Source organism: Musca autumnalis, unplaced genomic scaffold (assembly GCF_047663935.1).
Source record: "Musca autumnalis isolate F117 unplaced genomic scaffold, ASM4766393v1 scaffold_3, whole genome shotgun sequence".
Classification (NCBI taxonomy): domain Eukaryota; kingdom Metazoa; phylum Arthropoda; class Insecta; order Diptera; family Muscidae; genus Musca; species Musca autumnalis.
Genome location: NW_027411866.1, coordinates 247,312,953 through 247,327,888, shown reverse-complemented (window position 1 = coordinate 247,327,888; position 14,936 = coordinate 247,312,953). Strand labels below are relative to the sequence as shown.

The 14,936-nt window shown below is 41.2% G+C and overlaps 2 protein-coding genes across 3 annotated transcripts; both read right to left on the bottom strand.

Moving 5' to 3' along the window:
• Positions 1-7,094: 7,094 nt before the first annotated feature.
• On the bottom strand, positions 7,095-13,539 carry MFS10 (major facilitator superfamily transporter 10). Its single transcript, XM_073977660.1, has 2 exons — positions 9,736-13,539; positions 7,095-9,668 (listed from the first exon to the last, which is right to left on the bottom strand). Exons 1-2 carry the CDS (start codon positions 9,992-9,994, stop codon positions 8,092-8,094), a joined length of 1,836 nt encoding a protein of 611 aa, XP_073833761.1. The 5' UTR covers positions 9,995-13,539; the 3' UTR covers positions 7,095-8,091.
• On the bottom strand, positions 13,484-14,893 carry LOC141399253 (uncharacterized). 2 transcript variants are annotated; one of them, XR_012411801.1, is made up of 3 exons: positions 14,675-14,868; positions 13,890-14,593; positions 13,484-13,539 (listed from the first exon to the last, which is right to left on the bottom strand). XR_012411801.1 is itself a non-coding variant. In XM_073977661.1 (2 exons), the coding sequence occupies exons 1-2, from the start codon at positions 14,747-14,749 to the stop codon at positions 13,952-13,954; spliced, it is 717 nt and encodes a 238-aa protein (XP_073833762.1). In that variant the 5' UTR covers positions 14,750-14,893; the 3' UTR covers positions 13,717-13,951. The 2 variants fall into 2 exon arrangements, 1 of the variants encoding a protein (XP_073833762.1); XM_073977661.1 differs by lacking the exon at positions 13,484-13,539 and having other exon boundaries at positions 13,717-14,593; positions 14,675-14,893.
• Between the last annotated feature and the right edge of the window lie 43 nt (positions 14,894-14,936).

Below are 14,936 nucleotides of genomic sequence, written 5' to 3'. Positions count from 1 at the left end.
GTTTTCTTATTATATAAACCGAGGTAGAATCTGGGGAGGAGTAATCCCTATTATCGGGCAAATATGTAAACCATGTACATACACACTATGCAGTTAACATCGACATAAAGATTCTTGAAAAGTGGGTCATGTAGTACACGGAGAAAAATATAATATATAGTTGATCTCATTCCCAACATATTACGGCAAATCTCAGTTTGTCGACAGCGGACGGTGTTGAGAGTTAGAGAGGAATAATTTTGTTTATAATTCTGACCAAAAAGTGTAACATAAATTCCTTTCTCAATTTTCTTAACTAATTCTATAACAAATACAATTAAAAAGGAAGAAAGACGATCGCTTTTATATATTTTGTCGATCCAAAAATAACTTTATTTGAAGACATTTCAATAAATTTTGTTTTTTATATATTTTTTGAATCAAAACCTAATATAATATAAATGACCAACTAATAGCATTGCAAACAATTCAAGTGCCTAAAAGTATGCTATGCCATATTAATTACTAAAGCTTAGTAACTAAACCAATATGTAAATTTTATATGAACAGTTTATATCTGCTTGCGTGGTCCACTACACATTTTGAGATAAAGAAAGGTATCTTGCATTACGTTTATAATGGATTTAGTAAAATCTGTGGATTTAAACTGTTAATTGCAGATACGTCAAGTAAATCCTCATAAAGCAGGTTAACCAGGCAAACAAAAAAAAAAAAACTAAAAAACTATAATATAAACCACCGACTTGTATACCCAAAGTGATATATTTCCAGTTCAAGGTGTATGGCAGCTACAAAGCTAGTAAAGTCAAACCCTCTTTATGAGGATTTATATGACGTATTCACAAAGGAATTGACATTTGAAACTCAGTGGGATTATTAAATCCGGTTATATGTAATCGTACTATTAGTTGAGTAGGTTTGGCAGGGCGGTTTAAAATGTGCTGTGTGTTGTTGTAGCAACGCAAATATGTTCGATGTTGTGTATTAATTATTTCAGTTAATAGGTTACACTGTGCAACACTGGAAATGCAAACAACTTCTAATGGGCATTTTCTGAAAGTACATATTGAGGCTACAAAAACCTTAATTGGGTTTTGTGTTCTTAGATCGGGTTTAGATTTTATGGCCTCATCTAAACCGATCTAAAATGAGCCTTTTTTCCAGTGATCTGACCTTTATCTCCGAAACTGATAAGAATTTTGCTTTGCAGTCTACAGCAATATTGTAGCCCTAACGTAGTAGAACTTATGTGTCAAACAGACGAACTAGGGAAAGCTGCATCTAGCGCATCAAACTCGTTAAAATATAGAAAAGTTTACATAATTTCTGAAATTCTGGTCAGTAACAACTAAACTGTTGGGAGTTGAAACAAGTAGCCATTCTAAAAATTTTCCAAATAATGTGACAATCAATTCTTCAGAACATTCTGAAACTCTAAAATGGTTATTTCACGTTGTTTAAGGGGTATTTCATAACATACCTTTTACAAAACTTATTTCAAACAATGTTCACACAGGCTGTTTATTCTCATGTTGGGGATTTCACTGAATTATTGAAATATTTTCCAAATTGTTGTTGAAAAATTTGCTATAAACAAGGCGATAGAGGCATTTTACAACAATATAATGTTCTGAAGAGTTGTGTATTATATTCCAGAGAATATTTTCCCAAAAGGTAACATTAAGAAGAATTTAACATTTTCGGAGATACGCTGCGAAATATACACAAATTATAGACTTTTTACATATATTATACAATTTGAGTCAATAAGTGCAGTTTTTCGAGTTCACTATTCCTCCAAATATTTTCTTCTTGCTCTTTTCTACAAGTTTGCTACAGATGTCAAAACATGATTCGTATTGGTTTCAGAGATACAGTCCCGATTTGTTTTAAAAATTCGATCTTTAACCATGTTTAGATGAGGCCATAAAAACCGAACCCGATCTAAGAAAACAAAACCCAAATATGGTTTTTGCCTATTGGTCCTCTACTTTCATAAAATTCTGGACAGAAGTTGTTTGCACGCGATTGGCTCAAAAATGTTGCACAGTGTTATGGTCCCTTTGTATCCAGACACAAACATTGTTGCAACGTGGACTGGTTGTGTCCTTTAAGAATCAGGAGTCAAGTGAGTAGGATAGGCTGGGCAGCTACACCAATGCAGCGTGTCGTGTGGTCCCAATCCACTGCAGGGCATGTGTTGGGTATAGCGGCATCAATTCAGACACCATACGAATTGAGGCGGCTGCATCGTCCGGATCTTAACTGGGCTAAAACCACTCGTGTTTGTCTTGGCAGCTGGGTTTTTCTGCTGCGATGGATGGGAGTGGTCCCTGTATCTCTGCACTGCCTGCGCGACTTCATCAGTGCGAATGCTATCCAAGCACCCTACGCGCTTTCGGCTAGGGACTCGAGGACTTTATTTATACATCTCAGCTTGTCGCAGATAGCTGGGGCATGCGCGGACGACTTGAATATAATGTCGAATGTGACCCCTAGAATTTTTGTGAGTTAGTGGTCGGAATTCTGCTACCATTGACCAGGATATTGAACTCAGTGCTCACCTCTGGGGTACATGTGGTGAACAGAATGACTGTAGATTTAGTAGACTATATTTGCATATTCCTCGCATGGAAAAAGGTGGGCAGATCAGTCAAACAGGAGTTCAGCCTTTCACAAATGAAATCAAGGATGGTACTTTACGCTAAGATCGTACAATCATCCGCATACGTTACGATCTCAATGCCGTCAGGAGGGGGTGGAATAAATGAGAGGTAAAGGTTAAACAGTTCCGGAGATATCACTCCACTTTGGGGAACTCCCTTTATCACTCTACGGTGCATGGACATCTTGTTCCTGACGTACGATTGGCGTTCACGCCACCGACGTAGCCAAGGGGGCAGGCCGGGGGGCCTAATGACATTCTCAACATCATCCATTGTAAACTGTGGTGGTTTTTCTTCGGCAGGAAGGAAACTAATGAAATGTAGCACTCCTCACTTCGCCCCGTGACATCCGGGGTGATTGATTGTTGTCAGCGCCGATGATCGAATGTCACAACTCATGATGAGCTTTAAAGTCCCCCAGACAAGACGGTTATTACCTTCCAAATCTTGGGCATTTAAAGTGAAATACAACTAAGTTGAACAATCCTACCTCGACAGTTCCACAAATGATCCAAGCTCAATCAAGGTAGGTCTGTATTGAACAGACTGGTGAAATAGGAAAACTAATCACCTACCTCCACTTCTAGTGTGATCCTTCGCCGCGACCATTATATTATTCCGGCTCATATTTCCTCGATCTTAACTCGTAGTCCATTGGGACTGCGGGGGAGTTGTTGTTGCTGTAGCAGCTTCCACAAGTACATGTACATCTTTATGTTATTGATTCGGCTCTAAGATTAGTCCAAAGAGAGAGAGAGGAGTTAAGTCAGTCGGGTTGGCTGGGTAGTTAAATAGGTGCTGCGTAGTATGCGGACCGGTGCCACATGCCGGGCAGATATTCCGCGTGCCATCAATCCTGGCCCAGTAGGAATTGAGGCGGCTGCACCAACCAGATCTATGTTGTGCCAACACGGGTGGTGGATGATCTTCGAGGACGATATTCACACTGTATGCTGATAGAGCTTCTGCGACCGCATCAGTATGAATGTCTCTTAAACCTGCCCGGTATGCACGTTGATCTAGAGGTTCTCTTTTATATCTTTGGACCTTTCTCTCTAGATGTCTATAATACTCCTTAACTCGCCTGGGGGGTTCAGGCATATCCACCAGATGGTGATTTGGGTGCTCTTGCCTACAGCATCCAAGCAAGTACTGCATCGTCAACATCCTGTTGTGACGACGCACATGAAGGATCTTTGTCTCCTCATGTAAATGGTCCACTGCAGACATGAGGTGACACCCTGTAGCTGTTCTCAGGGCAGCATACTGACAGATTTGTAGTTTATCCCATTGCGTATCACTTACGTTAGCAAACCACACTGGCGCCGCATAGCTTACCACAGACCGACCTATCGTGTTTATGTGGTTAACAAGGTTTCTTTATCTGCACCCCAAGTGCTGCCGGCTAGCGACTTGATAACCTTGTTCTTGTTTCTCAGCTTATCGCAGATAACTGTAGTATGCTGGGACGACTTATACATGCTATCGAATGTGACCCCTAGGACCTTGGGGTAGTTTGTGGTCGGAATAATTGCACCGTCGACCTGCACATTCAGTGGGAGCTTCATTTGCGCCCTCCATGTGGTGAACAGTGTGGCTGTTGACTTAGTGGTGGATATTTTCATATTCCTCGCGTGGAAAAACTCTACAGGATCAATGAGATAGGCATTTAGCCTGTCACAAACGTTACCGATATTGGGACCTGACGCCATGAGTGTGCAGTCATCCACGTACGTAATTAACTCAATGCCGTCGGGAGGGCGTGGAATTGCAGAGAGGTACAGGTTAAACAGTTCCGGAGATATCACCCCTCCTTGGGGAACTCCCTGCTTCACTCTACGGGGTTTGGATTTCCTGTCTCTGAATTCCAGGTATGACTGGCGTCCACACAAATAGTGTATGACCCAGCGTTTCAGACAAGGCCGGAGGGTAGTATTCTCGATATCCTCGAACAGCCTAACATGGCTGACCGTATCAAACGCTTTGGTCAGATCCAATGCTACCATCACTGTTCTGTGACATGGTTTGTCCTGATTGAGTCCCCGTCCAATATATGTGGAAATGGCGTGCAGTGCTGTTGTGGTATTGTGCTGCTTCGGGAACCCGTGTTGATGATCTGCAACTGGATAACACGTTCTGATGCTGGGGAGGAGTAATGCCTCGAGTATTTTTGCTACTGGTGATAGAAGTGAAATCGGCCTGTACGACTCACCTTTACTGGCATCTTTGCCAGGTTTCAGCAGCATGGCCACCCTGCCCATCTTCCAGGCATCGGGAACAATTAGGGTGGCTAGCGATAAGTTGAGGACCTTTCTTAAATACTCGACTCCTGGGTCATCCAGCTGTTTAAGCATCACCATAGAAATTACGTCAGGTCCAAGCGCTTTGGATGACTTTGCGCCTCGGATAACATCTGCAACATCATCCATAGTAAATTGTGGCGGTTCTTCCTCGGCTGGAAGAGATCACAAACGACGCAAAACACTTCTCTTCGCCCGGTCGCTATCGGGGTGCTCTATAAATTGTCGGCAGAAATAGCCAGCGCACCTCTTCGGATCTGTCACAGCCACGCCGTTAAACGTGACAGATGTCCGATCGTCTCTCCTACCAGGGTTCGATAGCGCCTTAACCGTTGTCCACAATTTATTACAGCCGGCTCCAATGTTGCAGCACTTCAGATGTTCTAGCCACTTTTTCCGCTTGTGTCAGTTCCCTGACTCTGGGGTCGTTAGGGTTCGTACGGCGAAGCTCATCACGCTCATTAGCTAATCCCGTCGCCTCTGCTGGGAAATTGGGTCTTATTTCAGGTATTCGACCAGCAGGGATAAAGCGAGCGGCTGCAGCAGTGATGATGTCTCTCAGCTACCCGAACATCAGAGGGACTGTGCAGTTCTCTGAAGCGTTGATTAGTGAACTCTCTGAAACCTTGCCAATCCGCTTTCCCATGATTGATGAAAGTGCGGCGTTCAGAGGTTATGAAGTCTGGTGGTCTGTTTATGGAGATGAGGATTGGGAGATGGTCCAACCCAAGGGAAATGACGGGTTGCGATGGATATGTCAGGTGAACTGTGGCAGTCTCCTCTAATCCTGGTGGGTGCGTTCTCGTTCGCAGTGCAGAATGTGGAGCTATCTATTTGCTCAGCCAGATCTGTACCTCTCTGGTCATTACCTAGAGCTGAATGCCATAACTCGTGATGTGCATTGAAATCCCCTAGGACCAGCCGGTTATCACCTCGCAACAGAGATCTGATGTTAGGCAAATAACGCGGGACACAGCTATTGACCGGCGGAATATACACATTCAGCAGTTCTATCTCGGCGGATCCGCACCTTACCGCTACCCCCATACACTCCAAGTATGGGTCCCTAGAGTCTAGCTCAGGCGAGATAGGTCTCAGGCGAGATAGGTCTGTACTGGTGCAGTAGGAATGCAAGCCCTCCACCCCCACTTCTCGCACGATACTGGCGAAGAACGTTGTATCCATCACAACTCGAAGACCATCGCAGTTAAACTGCAAGAATGTTACATCCTCAGGAACTGTCTGGGAGATTGCGGAGGAGTTCCATAATCCGATCATGTTGATGATGAAGACTTATTGGGGTTCATATTGGCGCAGCACGAGGCAACATAAACCCTGTCGTAATACTCCCTCAGGTAGGTCAGGCCTGAACAGTTCCTAAAATGCACCGATCCTTTGCACCCGTTGCATCTTATTGACACCGACCTATGGTGGATGAGACGTTGACAAACGGTGCAGAACCATGGCCCGGGGTTACTTTCAATCCCGGCACGGACCAAAAGAATCCGGAGCAGGCATTCCGGGACATGCCGCTCCCAAGATAAAAATAAAGACGAACACGTACAAGTAGTTGCTGAGGTGACGGCCCCTGGCCGAGAAGATGGTTCCTCGGGTCAATCCGGTACATAGAACCGGCCGTCGTGGGATATTCTGACGACGACAGCATCATGAGGGACCCTATCCACATGAACGAGTCCAGCGCAACATCTGACATGTACCCACTTCCGACATCTATTGCATTTCACCGAAGTCTGAGTGTGCTGGATGCGGATATGACAAACCGAGCACATCCATATTGGGCATGCGTTTTCCTTCCTTCTCACTGGCCGGAACAAGGATGTTGTGTGGTTCTGGGTCAATCGGATTCAGTATTTGAAGAAATCGTGGACTTGTACACGAAGAAACGTATATTGTTGTAATTGGATAATCAATTAAACTGTGTTTTCCGATATAAACCTTCTTGGAATTTAATGTACGTTTGGAAAAAAATATCGTCCGAAGAGTAACCCAGCTCGAATTTGATTCAGCCGTTCTTTATTATTTTGCCCAAGATGATATAAGCGAGAATGCCAAGCCTTTATGTCCCGAAGTCTTAAGGTTTGGGTATAAAAAGTAAATTAAACATGAATTAACTCTATTTAAAACTGATTTTATTTCGCATATATTGTATGTTTTTGCATATTTACAAATTAGAATTTCTTTCAAATCATTTGAGCATTCTTTGAAGACATACATAAACGGTAAAAACGTTTTCTTAAAACGTCAAAGATATAATTTTAAATATTATTAAGTTTACGAGATAACTTTAAAAGTTACAACAGACATATATTTGTTAAAATGTTGTGTTTATATCGTTTTATTGATTCGATAGATTAGATAAAGTCTTTTAAAATCCGAAAATTTTGAGCGGGATATTCATATGAGTGAGCACTTTGAAGACATATAGAAGGGGGGGCAAGATGTTTCAGGGGCATTTAAGTTCAACAAATAAAAGTTTTTTTCTTCTTTTCTTCAATCACATAAAGCATTAACATTAAAAATTAACAACAAACATTTTGCTAACAACATAGATAATACTTTACGAGCAGGTTAAGATAAATTACTTGTTTTTAGGTTTGTATAAAAAATCATAAATCATTGTGGTGTCTTATCTTGTCATGGTTTTTTTTTCCTTTAATAAATTCCTTGGTTAACATATTTAGTATACTTCGTTTTTAGGTAGTACCTCTTTCAGGTGGTAGCTATTTCATTATAATCAATTCATTAAACATTTATAAACAATTTTCTGCAATAGTTAAAAGAACAATAACAAATAAATTTACAATTATTTTCAGAAAACATAATTTGTTTCATATTAACACGGTTAATATGAGAGAGGTAAATTGTATCACACACATAAATTGTTACATTTAACAATAGGTACATTAGGAATATATAGTACACGTTATACATATATGTATATAAATCGTTATGGTTTTGAGCACCGATAGCTATTCATTTTCACTTTGTTTTTAAATTACGTTGTCATTTCTTTTGTCGTTTCCGAACATGGTTAGCTTTTCATTAGTTTTGAATTACTTTGTTAAGTCATTGGGCATCTCATGGGATATTAATTTCATTTTAAATTACGTTGTAATTTCATTGTCGGCGCGTGAACCTCTTCTTCTGCCTCTACGTCTATGATTTGCTACTTGTTGATTTTCTGGCCTTGACCACGGTTGCTCTTCTGCACTAGCAAATATGAGATAAATAAAGTTGCCAGCAATATTCAAACCACCGGCCAACCAAAAAACCTTACGCCACTGCAACATGGTCTCGTTGTGATTTATAATCAAACCAATAACATAAGGAGCCAGGAATCCACATATATTGGCCGCCGAATTGGTTATACCATACATTGTTCCGGCATAGGAGGGACTTAGGGAAATGTGATTCATTTGATTTCCTGGATAAATGGCTCCAGCCAGCGAACCTACACCAGCCAACATAAAGGTAACCCATTTCCAGCTGCATCCCACATAGCCAACTCCGATCAAGCCCAACGAGGGTATAATTGAGGCAATGGAATTCCAAAATTTATATGAATTCAGGGTACTAATATAGCGACGCTCCAACATCCAATCAGCCACTGCTGAACAGGCAATACCCACCAGCCAAGAGGTGAGATAGGGTATGCTATTTAAAACGGCATTGGATTGAATTTCAAAGTGTAAAATGTTATTCATATAGGTAGGCAATTCGGTTAGTTGGGTGTAAAAAGCCCAACTTTGACCACATTGGGTAATTAAAATAGCCCAGAGGGGTACTGATGTCATAATCGAACGCCAAGGTATGCTGGGTGTTGCACTATTGTCATTGGAAGACATGTCAATTTGGTAATTATTATCGTCGTTTTCATTGTTATCTTCATCATCGTGATAAATGTCGGAATTTGGTCTCCTTTCTGTTACCTTCTCCATTAGGCCGGTGCATCTTTCAATATACTCCCTTTCTTTGTTTGAGATTCTGGGATGCATTGATGGCTTATCATAGACTAAATACATCCAAAAGGCAAACCACACAATGCCCAAAATGCCAAAAACATAAAAAGCCAATGGCCAGCCGCCACCAAATTCCAGGGAACACAACCATCCTGCCAGCGGCATTGATATCACCGTGCCAATATTGGATCCCGCATATACAACTGCTGCAAATTTATTACGTTCATTTGGTGGTATCCAATGGGCCAACATAACATGCATTGCTGGATAGGTAACACCTTCTCCCATACCCTCCAGGATACGCACCAGTATTAACATTGGCAAATCCCAATAGGCAGCAATGGGGGTAAGTAAGGTGAAAATTGCCGTTATCAGTACACCATATCCATAGATAAGTTTGCCACCAATTAACTCTGCCATACGACCACCGGGAATTTGTGTCAAAACATAACCATAGAAGAATGAACCCAATACCAGACCTTGGGTTGCTTCATCCCACACAAAATCACCACCCGTCATGGGAGTGGTTTTGTTTTGTTTCACCTCCACGGGACAAGTGTCATCCAGCACAGTGGAACTGTTGTTCTCTTGGGGTATGGCTGTTTGATTGACCATGGCCACAATTGCCACGGATAAGTTGACACGCATTGCATACACAACAGCAAAGCCAAAGAAGCCCATCAAACCGAATATGGTGCGGGTGTTAATACAATCACAGTCATCTACACAAGGGCGAGAGAGTTATATTTTAATTATTTAAACATCAACAAAGGTTTTTGTTTTACTCACCTTCCCCACTTCCCCGTATCAGCGGAGCATCTGCCCCACTGCTATTGACAAAATCATCCTCATCATCTTCTTCGGAATCTGTTTTTGGCAACATTATATTTCCACTGTAATACACCAAATCCTCTTCTCCATCACTTGGAACTCTGTTATTACCTTCAGCAACTCTTCGTGAGTCATGTTTCAATTGGTTTTCCCCATTTCTAGCTGTTCCTCCTCTTCTTGTTTCTCCACTAACATTTATACTTGCATTTATGGACATATTCCTTTAGTTTGTTAAACTTTGTCATTTACAGGCAGCAACACCAGCTGGCACCATTCCCGTTTGTTTTTGTCAAACTATTCCCTAATTTATTTATAGTCCAGTGGACATTTGTTGTTGTGGTTTTTTGTGCGTTTCTTCGGAAGATTTAGCTTACAATATGGTTTTGCTTCGTTGGTCTTAACTCGAAGAATGTTTAGCTAGATATGAACGGAACACTCTTCTAATTACACAGTGGAATATTAGAGAAAGCCACGACACAATTTTATCTAAACCCTAAAACAAACACCACACATAAAGGTTGAACAAGAAGAGATAACCGAGTGGAGAGACAGGTGGGGGTTAGAAACAGCAGTCAGTGTTTGTGGTAGAAGAGCAAAACAGAACGCAAAATGCAAAACAAAAATCAAAAGTCTCTCCAGCTATAAACAATAGCGACCAACTGTTAGAGATGTACTGAGCAACGAAGTATTGTTGTTACCAATAATAGCAACAACAACAACAGCCCCATCAACCCAATAACATTGAGGAAGTCTGACTAATGTTTGGTTGGTGTGTTTGAATGTAAAGCAAAATACCAGCAATGAGTGAAGGGAAATCAAAGAAACGCAAACAACGAAATGCTGGAAATGTAATAGAAAAAAAATGAGGCCACATCGACTTGGAAAGCCACTACAGATGGATAACTTAATTAGAAGAAATTCGGTACTAATATACCTTCGTTTTTTATACGACTGGTAATGACACATTTTTTTTCAATCCCTCACAGTCTCCTCCACAACAAATTTTTTACAACCCCTGATGATTTTCATCCTTTTTCCAGTTATATTGCAATGGACCCCGAGGTAGTAAGATCTAAGAAATAGTGGATTTTTTGAGTCGGGAGAACATCTTGCTGTAGTCAGGCAGCTCTCAACCTGTCTAAGGTGTTCGATAGGTCGATCTTTCAATGCTGATTTCAGGCTTCATGAATTCCACCCTTTCGAATGTCAGGAATTGGCTTACTTAGTTTCTTAATCGCATACAAGCTTTCGTCGGATTTTGAGGCCAAAATTCCAAATATTGCAAGATTAAGAGGCAGAGTCGCCCATACTGTCTCTTCCTACATCCATTTTCTTTCGGCTTAATCTGCCTCTAGGTCTACCTCCAGTTCTAGGAATGTGGCTGCTTCGATGGGTGGTAACCACATATCCACTGGAGTTGTCTAGGTGTAGTGTGTCTAAGCCGGTGTCATCAATCTTTGCCCTAGACGACTGCTCCATCCCGAGGTAGTTCAGCTAAAACTACTCTTGTTTGTACGTTTGTACTGGCAGCTGACGCTCCTCAGCAGCGATAGATCAGGATGTACACCAAGGACCGCATCACACGATAATTGTATGTGTGAGTGCTACTCAAACCTGCATGTTAGGTTTGCTGATCTAGGTATTCTCTCTTTTAATGTTGCACCTCTCTTTCTCTTTAATAATAAAATCCCTGCTTACATGCCTTTGTGGGGGCGTGGTTCCTATCCTCCATATGGTGATTATGATGACTCTCACGTCAACACCCAAGTATGATAGCATGTATTCTCATGTAGATGGTCCACTTAAGATATGGGGAGATGCAGTTCTCACGGCTGCATTCTGAAAGGTTTGTATATTTTTCAATCCCGTTGTACTTATATTCACGAACTACATTGGCGCCGCCGGCTAGGGACTTGAAGATCTTGTTCCTACATATCAGCTTGTCGCATATAGCAGTGGCAATATTTTAGCGTATTTAGGGTTCGGAATTCTGCTACCATCGTCCATGGCATTCAACTCTGTTCTCACCTCTGCCGTGCATGTGATGAACAGAGTGGCCGTAGATTTATTGGCGGATATTTGCATATTTCTCGCGTGAAAAAATGTGTTAAAATCGGGCAAATAAGAGTTCAGTTCTGTTCTGCTCGATGTCCTTAAACAGCCAGGAGTGCTTGACAGAATAGCCGTAGATTTAGTAGCTGATTTGCATATTCCTCACGTGAAAAAAGGTGGTAAGGTTTTCCCAAATGATATCAGAGATGGTCCCTGACGCCAATGTCGTACAAATATCCGCATACGTATCAATTTCAATGCCCTCCAGAGGGGGTGGAATACAGGAGACGTAGAGATTAGACAGCCACCTTGAGAAACTCCATGATTTTGTCTAAGGCCTTTGACTTCTTGTCCCTGAATACCACCTGCGACTGGCGTCTAGGCATATAATTGATTATTCAACGTTTCAGACTTAACCTGAGGGCAGTCTGTTCGATGTCCTCATACAGCGTTGAGTACAGGACAGTATCAAAGGCTTTTGATAAGTCAAGCGCCGCAATTACTGTTCTATCACATGGCTTGTTCTGGTTGAGTCCACAATTGGTATGTGTGGAGATGGCGTGCAGCGCTGTTGTCGTGCTGCTTACGGAACTCATATTGATGATCGGCAACTGGATAGCTATTTCTAACGCTAAGGAGCACTAAAGCCGCAAGGGTCTTTACTACGGGCGACAATAGCGAAATCGGTTCAGTAGCGGAACCACACTGCCTAATTTCCAGACTTCGGACACGATGTGGGTGGCTAGCAACAGGTTGAGAACTTTATTGAGATACTCAACTCCCGTCTCATCCATTACCACTGAGACTCCATCAGGGCTCGACGCTTCGGATGATTTAGAGTTCCTGATGTTATTCATGGTATCCACATTATCCGTGGTAAATTGTGTCGGTTCCTCCTCGGCAAGAAGAGATCTATTGTGTCAGCTCCCTGACTCTGGGTTCACTGGTGTTGGTTCTACGAAGCTCATCACGCTCCTTTGCTAATCCCGCCACCTCTGCTGCGAAATTTGGTATCATTTCAGGTATTTGACCAGCAGGTACATATAGGCGAGCGGCTACAGCACTGATTGTGCCTCGAAACGCCCTCTCGTAGCTAGATGAGTGTAGTGGCTGAATTTGAATTTTTTTCCACAAATGTTTCAACTTTTGTGGGGTAGGTACTTGAAGGAGTGTATCAATATATTCCATATCCGATCTTAATCTAAGTTCTCCGAACTTTATCTAATACGATATACAAAGTTTTGGTCATATCGGTTACTCCTTGCCTGAAATGTATTGGGATCCTACATATATGTATTATGTAGAGTCTGAAACCAACGCTTCAAAGCGGCACATGTTGACGAAGTTTGAAGTTTGCATAACTCATGTGCCCTAAGACGGAGGGTATAAAATGTGGAAACAAACTAATTTTAAGGTCCCCTCGCAGATCTCTTTAGCATGTCTATCTCTAAACGAAACTTAAATCTAAATACCGTAGTGCAGAATGTTTAAAGGGACCAAAGCTTGCAACCCTTTAATAATAAACCCTGCTCCTAGAAACGATTCCCAAAAATTAGTGCCTCATTTTCCGTGAATATGATCTAATGTTGAATTATGAGCTGTGATCTTCACAATGAGGCAAAACAATTGAAACAATTTGGGGTCCCAACAATTATTAGTAATTCTTGCAGGCTCTTGGACACAGTATGTTATTTCAATTATTTCGAGTAGCTGCAAATAGAATAACAAACTTAATTTACCCTACATATCTTTCATAGTCAACGGAATTAATAAAGCAAAACAAAAAAGTGGAGAAAAATGGTAACAAGAAAAGTTATAAAATATGTATATCACACGGTTGATTAATTCCACGAATGGAATAATAAAAAAATGTGCACACAGACACGGTTACATTAGTTCATGGGTATATAAAAAAAATACATTTATTGCAACATTTGATTTTAAAACAAAATTAAAGGCACGTTATCTCAGACACGTATTGGTTTATCTTCCAGTACTCAAGTTTTATAATGACTTATTCAAACAAAAAGAACACAGGGAAATTAAATATTACATCTTACCGAACTGCAACGATCCAATTCAATGTTGACTTATCGTTCGATATGGATTATGATTGATTTAATCAGTTGGCAAAAATGCTTCCAACGGGGAAAACAATGCTCTTTTGGATGCCATTGTGTGCAAAAGTCTCATAATGATAATTATTTTCCATTATTACAAACGATTTTCCTTGTGTCTGTGACTCTTCCAATACAGTCAAGGGTAAATTAAAGCAGTTAATAAAGTAATTTTGAGATTTCAAGGCAGCAACTAATTCATAAACATAGGCGTGATTTTCATGCCAAATTGATGCGTTGGGGAATGTTAATGTTTCTTTGCCCACCAAGGTAATTGCTTCCTTGGCAGTGCGGAAGGTGTGTAGTGTACAAAGCCCCGCAACCTGGCCACCGAAATGTTCGTGAGTAAAATCGCAAACTAAGGTTGGACCACCCGCAACTGTTATCACTTTGGCGTTCAACTTCTTAACCGTCTCCAAAGCCTTTGTAAGTTCAACATTTTCCTTGGCATAGGGTTTCAGTTGTGCTAAAAGTTTTTCTTCAAAATCTGTGCGAATTGATTCCTGTACCAAAACAGTGGCAACAGTTTTTGGACACAAAGGACTTTCCAGTGAGGTGACTAAATGGTGTATGGCTGCATTAACATCACTGTTTTCGAAAACGATCAATACCGTGGGTTGGCGATTTCCGTCTGAGCTGGCAGATTCCTATAGATAATTAAGACAATGTTATTTTACATATGAAAATATCTTAGGTTAGAATTGCAGATTTGTCGCATCAAAACTTACAGTGTTTACATTTAATTGATCCATATCGTAGTTCAGGCTTTTGAAGGACTCTTCAGTGATTAGAACTTTTGACATTTTAATCCTTTAATGAGTGTAGATTATAGGGGGGGTTCCAATTTAAACCGGGAAGACAGTGGGTAGAGGTGATCGATCGTCAACCAATCAAAACAATAAACACTGGAGAAAGCATGATAAGAGTTTAGTGTTGCCAACTAACCCAACATATATTAGGGATGATTCAGACTATGGGATTGCTTCATTA

Excerpts from the sequence above, each read along its gene's own strand:
- MFS10 (XM_073977660.1), bottom strand. The coding sequence starts at position 9,994 with ATGTCCATAAATGCAAGTATAAATGTTAGTGGAGAAACAAGAAGAGGA. Across the intron at positions 9,669-9,735 it reads GATACGGGGAAGTGGGGAAG|ATGACTGTGATTGTATTAAC; the intron begins GTGAGTAAAACA and ends GCCCTTGTGTAG.
- LOC141399253 (XM_073977661.1), bottom strand. The coding sequence starts at position 14,749 with ATGTCAAAAGTTCTAATCACTGAAGAGTCCTTCAAAAGCCTGAACTAC. Across the intron at positions 14,594-14,674 it reads ATCAATTAAATGTAAACACT|GAATCTGCCAGCTCAGACGG; the intron begins GTAAGTTTTGAT and ends AATTATCTATAG.